Below are 9,202 nucleotides of genomic sequence, written 5' to 3'. Positions count from 1 at the left end.
GCTAGCGTGTTGCATCAGAGTATTGCTTACCCTTTTAGGACTATTTACCTGGTAAAATGTAAAATGTCTGCTCGGTATTAACCCTGAATCTAGGGTTTTCCTGTGATGGGGAAGGGTTTCTACTGCCGCCGGTCCCACTGAGAATCAACGCTCCATGCAGTTTCTAGCTATGTTCAGCTCATCTTGTTCATCAATCTGAATGGATGACACGTAACAACTGTAAGTGAATTCTTTAAATAAAACATAAGCCGAGTGTACACAGCAACAACAGCAACTGTTGAGGATAGAGCAACATTTAGCCTGCTAGCTAGAGGGGAACTTTTAGCTGTATCCCCTGGCAAGCTAGGAGATATTTTTCTAACATTTTTTTCAATCATACTGTTGAACTGATGCAAGCCAAACCTTGCGCATGCGTGGTAGAAGTATAACCTGTGAAAAAGGGGTATTTTAAATGTTATTTTTGGGTCAAAGTCACCAAACTTTTCAAGCGGTTTTTATCAGATTTGACTGCCGATCCTATACACGCCGTTTTTTATGTCCCACTGGAAGTTACGTTATGGCTCTCTCCCCAATCATTTAGACAGGGGCCTGGTCTTGTTGGACCGAAATAACTGCCCAGGGGCGTTGCCAGGATGGCTGCCGAGTGGCGCGACTTGCCTATAAGGGCTTTGGTGTAATTTTGCTATAGTCACTACAAGTGGATATTGCATTGCAAAATATTTTGTGGGGAAACAAATATTTTGTCCTTGAACGATCTAGTATCAACATATTTGCGATTCGCCAAATACATAAATTAACAACCTCATTACGTTAATAGACATTGTAACCCTGTCGCAATTACAAAAATGTATTTCCTGTTGCAGTATATATATATATATATATATATATACACATATACATATATATATATATATATATATGTGTATATATATATATTGGCATTTCTACCTTTACTTATTTTTGACAGCCGCGGTGGAGATCGATAGGAAAGGCCGGGGAGAGAAAAAGGAATGACATGCAGACATGCAGTGCCGGGGCTGCTTGCACTAAGGCCTCAGCCTTGATAAATGGCTTGTGCTTAACCAGGTGAGCTACCGGTGTACCCCTCGCTGTCGCATTTTAATTGTAGACGGGGGTCGTAAGGGCAACTCTTTGCTAACACATTAGCCGTAACAACTTTTATGGGGTGCTAATACGTCAGTGTTGTGTTTTTAGCTTGTTTTTTTTGTTGTTTTTTTTCTGCCCCAACTTCACTGTTTTGGCTTCAGGAAACCGCTTTAGAATAAAACAATGTCTAGATTAAGCAACAGTCCTTTTTTTAAAAACTTTTGGCTGACACATACACGCAAGCACATTTACACAAAAAACACTGTTAAATTTATATACTGGGATTCAAATTACTATCGTGGTAGAACTTCATAAAAGTAATTGAACTTCACTCAAAAGGCCTCTAAGCCTCTAAGTAAATGTTGTTTGACTTAATGAGACTTTCCTTAATGAGTCCTTTGGAGGAAAATAATAGTGTTGTTGATAAACACACATTTTTTTAAGCCTCATTTTACGATACCAATATTCTTAATTTAGTGTTATCCCACTTGTGTCTACCGTTTTGAATAGTGACGGGTGACCGGTTGGCCACTGCTACAAACCCTGATTTAAGGCTTGTATAAATCTGGATGGAATACGAGGCCCACACGCCTGATGATGGAGGCATCCCTGTGCCTCAGATAATGGGCACAGCATGTGTCAGAGCACTGACACTGCCCGAGGCAATTCCCTTCGAATCCCTGGCTCTGTTTGTTTTCGTCTTTCAAGTTGTTCTTCTGACTTGCCCCTGCACGCCCGTGCAAAGACCACTCTGGGGCTAATGAGCCCTAATCCCATCATTTCCCTTCAGAGGACTTGTTTATTCTCCCTCAAGAGGGCAGTGTTTGAGTGGAAGAGCCTCCATTTGTCAGCACTCATCAAATCACTGGGATATGAGGGATGCCAAGAACTTGGAGGGAGAGTGTACACGAACTCCTCAGTCCAAAATTATTTGATTCAAACCACGTACAAGGGTATAGAACATCGGATCCCCTTGTAAAACTTTTGATGAAGTCGAATCCTGCACACAAGACATGGTGCTCCGGCTTGTATCCTATTGCGGGAGGAAGGAGTCGATAAAGGTCAGAGGATTTTTGGCAAAATAGCAAGAAAAGAATAAGACCCTGTCGGTGTCTTTAGAAGTGAACATCTCATCGTAGTTCGAGTGTCTCTACTGAGAGGTGTGATAATAGGTAATTACTGTGAGACATTGGCGACTGACTTGTGTACAGCCCTGTATCAGGCAGGCAGGGTAAAGTCTCTCAGCGCGAGCGTGAGGCGTAAGTTGCAGCAGTGGAACAAGTTTCATTTCCCTGCTTCGCCTTAAGACACAGTCCAAAACAAACCACCTCAAAAAACGCCTAAATACTTCTGAGACACGTAATGCTGCGGAAATCGTTAAGAGGGGGAGAAGATGCGTGCATTTGTACACTTAATTCCAACAACAACAACCGCACAGCGAAATGTGCAGATTCACTGTCTCACTCATCACACTCAGGCATAACTGGGCTCCTCTGCTCTCCCTTTTTTTCTTCTCCTCTGCTCACTTTTTCTCTCGTTTCCTCTCCTCCTACCCCCCTTTTTTCTCTGTGCCCTCATCTCCTCTCCTCTCACCTTTTCTCTCTCCCCCCTTCTTTACCTCGACTGTCATTTCCCCCTCTCTTACCCCTCCTTTCTCCCCTTTTTCCTCTCCTCCTTTTGTCTCCCATTTCCTCCGCTCTCCCCTTAGATTTCACCTCGCCTCAACTATCCTCTCCTCTTCTGTCTCGCTGCCTCTCGCCTCCCCCTTTCCCTCTGCCTTCTCCTCTTATCTTCTCTCCCATCTCCTCGGTCCTCCTCCCCCCAACTTTTCTTCTCCTTCTCCTTGTCCTCTCCCCTCACATTTTCCCTCTATCTCTCCCTTCTCCTCCCCACTCCTGTCGTAAAAACGTTGTTATTTCCTCTCCGCTCGCCTCCCCCTTTCCCCTCAGCCTTCTCCTCTAATCTTGTCCCCTGTTTCTCCTCCTCCTTTCTCACGTTTTTCCTCTCCTCTCTGTTCTCTCCCTTCCCTTCTCATTGTCTGTCTTGTCCCTTTTCCTCTCATCGCCTCTCGCTTTCCACCTCTCCTCTCCATTATTTTCTTTTCCTCTCCTCTGTCTTCTACCTTTTCCCTCTATCATCTCCCTTCTCCTCTCCTGCTCCCTGCCTTTTCCCTCTCCTTTTTTTGCTCTCCCATCCCATTTCTTCTCCTCTCACCTCCCCCTTTCCCTCTTCCTCCTCCTCTAGTCTTCTCTCCCATTTCATCTCCCCTCCTCTAGCCATTTTCCTCCCCTTTTCTCTTCTCCCCTCACCTTTTCCCTCTCCCCTGACTTTCTGCCTCTCCTCTATTTTCCTCTTCTGTCCTTCCTCGCTCCTCTCTCCCCTTCTTCTTCCTTGCTGTCCTTGCCTCTCACCCTTTCCCCTGTCCTCTTCCCTCTCCTCTCCTCTTTGTATGCCCATCTCTTCCTATTTTCTCTCCTCTCCTCCCCTCTCCTCTCCTCTCCTTGCGCACGCATCCAAACCCCCCCCCCCCCCTCTAGTTTCTCAATGAATCTTTCGCCCAGGTTCAACCCCTCCCACTTTGTGTAAGCGCTTAATTGTCAGCCCTGACGAAAACTTGCGTGGGCTTAAATACCGTGTGCTCCTCTTGCTTGGACGGTGGAACTGACCAACCTGTCCTAGCGGGCATCTCTTGTGTGTGTGTGCGTGCGCGCGTGTGTGTGTGAGAGAGAGAGAGAGTGTGTGTGCGCGCGCGCGCGTGTGTGTGTTGCCCTCCTTGCGCGCTTTGGTTTATTTCTGCCGCCGACCGACAAGCATGCAGGTGTCCCTGGCCCTCCTCGTCTCCAGCTCGGCGCTCCTGCTGCTCCAGGGATGCTGCACCGCTGTGAGGGGATGGAAGGTACTGAAAAATGATGCTACGGAGATCTTACCGGAGTACACAGAAAACGCTGGGACTCCCCAGGAGGCAATGCCACGGGCGAACAACGGCAGCAGCAACAGCAACAGCAACACGATGAACAACCGGGCGAAACACGCTGGAAGAACTGCAAACACGGTCTCCTACAGTGAGTATTCCGTCAAGTCCATGAATCGGTTTCAAATGTCCAATTCGACAGCGTTGAGGACGAAAGGAAACGGAAACGCATGTGTGACACTGGCGTTATTTTTGAAGGCTCGGCTGATTTTATTTGAGCCTTTCTGCGGGGCCCGACACCGGAGCCGTGGCACGAGGGGACCGGCCGAGGACGCCGGGGTCAGTGAAACCCGGTGGCAAGGCGACCGCGCGTGCAATAGGCGGTCAAGTGCTCGCGAGCAGGGAACATAGAAATGTCATTTATTCATCAGTAAAAACCGAATGCGGATCGTACTTAGACAGGATAAATTTTGTTAATTTATTTTTCATTTTATTTCTTTATTTCTTTATTGCTTTTACAAAATACGTATTTTCTTTTTTCAGATTAAATGAGCTGGTTTCAGTGTTTGTGGTTGTGCACCTCTGTCCCGCTGAGCGCGCGCTTAACATCTCTCAACCTTCATTTAATATCCCCATCGTTTTAAGATACACTTGACAAGCTCGAGCCGTCCCTCAATTTTCTGCCTCCGAGCCTGCTCTGAAGGAGTAAACGGGTTTGATTGCGCGACCGTTTGACCTCTGCTGACATTTCAAGCGCAGAATCTCGGAGCAGAATCTCCGGGTATGCGGCCAAATTCGCGGATCCGACTTTTAAAAACACCCCAAAACAACCTGCCCCCCCCCCGATTCCTGATCAGGAGCAGCTCCACCGTGGCACAATTTGAAGTGGAGCATTCAGAGAGACATCTTTTTTTTTTTTCACGTTGTCCTCCACTTGATTTCCTTCTCTCTTTATACTATTAGTCAAGCTCTACTTACGCCATAACCTTTTGATTGCAACAACATGTCTCCCCAATAGAAAGCCCCGCGGTCCGTTCTTCAGGGGATGTCTTCTGGGGGGGGGAAATTGCTCTTTAAATGCAACGCTGCCTTTTGAGAATGATTCCCACCTGTGGCCAGTAAAGGTTGTGTGTTCCGACCGAGCGGTGCATGCAGCGTAATCTCACGCTCGCTCTCATGGATTCAAGATGGGTGGTGCAGTATTCTCACAGTCTTGCCTTGGTTTCATCACGGCCACTCGAGTGGGAGATCAGAGAAGAAGACGACTGATTACATTAGAAGAACAACAGCTGACGGGGAAGGGGGGGGCAAATCGGGATTTGTTAGTGGGACTTCTTATTTTTGTCTGTTGAGGAAATGAACACCTCAGGAGACGGGATGAGAAATCACACCCAGGGCAGCAAATCCACGCTTCCAACGAGACCGTGTTCTACGTTGTTTTTGTTATTTTTACTGGTCTCCAAAAAAAAGGGACGGAAAAAACTGCATCCTCCTTGTTTTTTCAAACAGATAAGCAGCAATGTGTGTTTGGGTTTCACGCAGGGAGACAGAATTCTCCTGGATCATTTTCTTTGTCTCCCTCTTCACTTCTGTCCTCGGACGGCTTCTCATGGCCCCTCCGGGGTCACAGCAGAGGCTTTGACCACTGCCTGGCCTCCCTCCAGTCCTCTCCCAAGGCTCATCTCTCACTGCCAGTGGAGAGGAACCGCTCACGCAACTGTACAGTAGTCTAGTGTGCGATCCTTTTTTTTTTTTTTTTCAGGCCACCCTCATTAGAAATGTTTTATTTTACTTTTTTTTTTCAGGCTAACAGTAGAGAGGAGAACAGGAAATGTGAGGGGGAAAGACAGAGCGGGACTGAACGCTCGATGAACAAGACAACCTGACTCCTCGGGATGGGGTGGTCATCGGTGCAAATCCCTACCCAGTGTGCAACACTGGATCAAGTTCTCGTGGGAAGGGAAAAAAATGAAAGAAGTCACCTCACATAAATCCTTTGTTCAGCCCTTTTTGCAAAGGAAGCCACAGAGGAAAACAGATCCCTCTCTGAGTGTATCATTTCTTAACAGACAGTTTCTTTGCAGCTTTTTTACACACTGCTTGTAAAAAAAAAAAACACAGGACAATAACTCATGCGCGCGGCTGTTAAAAAGCTGCGGCCGAAATATAGGATTACATTCTGAGCGCGTTGTCTCGAATCAGACTGGCAAATGTCCAGTTTCTTCAAAAAATTGTACAGTTGCAGCACTGCCTTAAAATAACCAGACAGCTATTTACTCTTCCATCACCACATACATTTCCTGAGGGCCCACGCTGTATGCCAGCTTTTCCTTCCAGCCCAAAACCTCCATTAGGTTTGATTGAGCTGTTTAATGGCCCTCTGGTCTGGATTTGCTATCAGCCGATTGCTGCCAGCTGGATTTCTTTGTCAACCCCATCGTCAGCTAATGATCAGACCATGAATCAAACTCAGAAACTCTGATCTGATCTCATTGGCTTATAGCTCTGCCTTACTTAAATGCACAAATTGTTGCATGAAGTTAGATTTAGAAAAGTCCATTTTTCGGCTGCACTTTTGTGTTTCACAATGTGTCAAATGAAAATGAAATGCTGCTGCTTGCTCAATTTTTCTCTGGCTTGTTGTTTTCTTTTCGTTTTTCTTCCTTTTTTTTTTTTTTTTTCCTTTTACCAAATAACACAATAGGTGAGGTCATAGACCGAATCAGAGAAATTAGCACACACTGGACTAGGACACAGCTGCAGCAGTGAAGCAGTTAACCTGTCCACTCCAGCGTGCGGCCCTTCAAAGCGTTTGTCTTGGGCCGAAGCCACGAGTGTAACTTTGATATTCTGCTCTTCCACCCAGGTGCCTCCGAGCTGAGCTGTAGGGAGCTGCGTTCCACCCGTTACATCACCGACGGAGCTTGCCGCAGCGCCAAGCCTGTCAGGGAGCTGGTGTGCTCGGGCCAGTGCATGCCAGCACACCTCATGCCCAACTCCATCGTCCGTGGCAAGTGGTGGAGGAGCAGCGCCTCGGACTACCGCTGCATCCCGGCGCACTCCCGGACACGGAGGGTTCAGCTGCAGTGTCCTAACGGCAACACTCGGACTTACAAAATCCGCACGGTCACCTCCTGCAAGTGTAAACGCTTCAGGCCCCACCACAACCAATCGATGGCCAAGGAGGTCCCGAAGGTGCAGCGCAACAAGAAGCACAGTCGCTTGTCTCAGGATCGAAAAAAGAACAACACGCCACAGACGGGCAACTCGTACTGATGCTGCTCTCCAGCATCTAAGGACAGAGACTGAAGCATATTCGTACACACACACACACACACACACACACACACGTCACACAACACACCGACCAACATATCTCCTTCAATTAGGGAGGAGACGCAAGAGAAATTTCCAAGAGAGCGAATTCATAAGCTAATTGCTGGGCTGATTTCAAGTCATCCGTCTTTTATTTTTCGGCCACTTGTCGGCATATTTGTGAACTCTGCTTATTTGCATGACAAAATGAGTCAGTGCCAGGGCTTGCCAAGACTGTGGCTGGTCAGGAGATGTAGCACCATGTTGGATGACATGAAACAAGTATCCGATCATCCCCAACCGCTCAGAACCTCCCTTGGCTCGGTTCTGTCTTCCACTCAAACAGATTTCATTTAAGCATAATGAGAAGTGCTCCCCGAGGCTTCAAGCCCATCTGTACAAACATCCAGCGGATGCAGAGCTACACCGCACCACAGCTCGGTTTAAAGCTGAAAAGGTGTGCCTCCGCTCCAAAGTGGTCGTAATCCATCTCCCCCTGGCTGTGTGCGGAGGAGACGGTGGCCCTGGCCCGCGCGGCGGTCCGTGTGCGGCTCCCTGACAGCCCGCTGAAGGCCTCACTCACCAGGACAGACCTACAACACCCCCCGCGCGGCAGCAGCCCCAACCAGGCCGGTCAGCTACAGTTGCGCCTTTCCCCTGACTAGATACAGAGAGTCAGGAGAGACTGGGAGAGAAAGCAGTTTTCTCAGCACTAGCACCACAGGGGGCACTGGGCATTCCTGTGACTCCTCTTAATTACTAAATGGGCCCATTCCTGTGTTAGGATTTGAGTCATAAAAAGCCATTTCCTCTAGCCAGTTCCTGTTTGCTGGAATCGCATACAAAAAGTGCACATGTGTGTAGGAGGCATCAGAAAATTGTGCGTGGTTGGGCCGTTACCTTGGGGCAGAGCGCTCTCCAACACGCCCACACCGGAATTCTTTTGTAACGGGCCAAACAGAGCAGCGATCAACCAGCCACAGCCAAAATCCTTCCGTTGTGTCAGCCTGCGAGATTCAAGACACCTCCGTTCCCGTCTGCAGCATTCTGTAAATATCTCAGACAGGAAAGATAGGAATAAAAATAACCTAATGAAAACAATAATTCGGTTTTTATCGTTGTGTTAACAGCTAAAATGCGACAGGAAGAGGAAGTGGCGATACCCAGTCTGTCGACGCAGACGACACAACGCCCTTCCTCCGCAATGCCTCCGATGGGACTGAACTTCATGAAGAATATTCACAATGTTTCCACATATTGTCAGTACTGCGCTGTTTTTCCGCTCATATTGCTTCCTGATTTCGGTTGTCTAAACTCTACTGACAATGTTTGCTTCTTTTTCCGACTTCTACGTTTGAAATAGCAACTGGAAAGGTTTTTTTTTTTTATCGTGTAAGCTGAGAGCTGCGATGCAAACCTGTGTGGTCTTCTGCGGTGGTGCCCCTCGCATGACGGGGCGTTAAAGAGGAGCAGGGAGGGAAGGAGGAAGGGCTGTTTTTTTACAGACACAAAGAAGGACTGTTATAAAGAATGAACTGCATATTTATTTTTATTTCCACATTTAAATTATTTATGCAACCTTTTGTAGTAAATGATAGCCATTATTGTCATATAGTATGATGGAGACTGTACAGTACATGAATAAAGTAAAGGCAGATATATATGAAAGAACTGGCTTATTTGTTATCATTCATGTTTCGAAAGTGTTGCAGGTAACACTTCACTTTACCCTCCAACATTAAGCATTTATCAGCGGTATATGAAGACGTATTAAATGGTTTAGAGATATAAGTGTTTATTAATCGATTTGTCAACTCCTCCTGTGGCCGCCCATAAATGTCATTATATATGTGCACAGCTACATTATAG

General features: G+C 47.0%; 1 protein-coding gene across 1 annotated transcript; it reads left to right on the top strand.

Moving 5' to 3' along the window:
- The first annotated feature begins 3,736 nt into the window (after positions 1 to 3,736).
- Positions 3,737 to 8,979, top strand: sost (sclerostin). Its single transcript, XM_040135857.1, has 2 exons — positions 3,737 to 4,169; positions 6,885 to 8,979. Exons 1-2 carry the CDS (start codon positions 3,920 to 3,922, stop codon positions 7,292 to 7,294), a joined length of 660 nt encoding a protein of 219 aa, XP_039991791.1. The 5' UTR covers positions 3,737 to 3,919; the 3' UTR covers positions 7,295 to 8,979.
- Positions 8,980 to 9,202: the final 223 nt, after the last annotated feature.

The sequence above is a fragment of the Xiphias gladius genome, chromosome 9 (assembly GCF_016859285.1).
Source record: "Xiphias gladius isolate SHS-SW01 ecotype Sanya breed wild chromosome 9, ASM1685928v1, whole genome shotgun sequence".
Taxonomy (NCBI): Eukaryota; Metazoa; Chordata; class Actinopteri; order Istiophoriformes; family Xiphiidae; genus Xiphias; species Xiphias gladius.
Note: the sequence above shows the minus strand (reverse complement) of the source record. Positions and strands in the feature narration are given on the sequence as shown.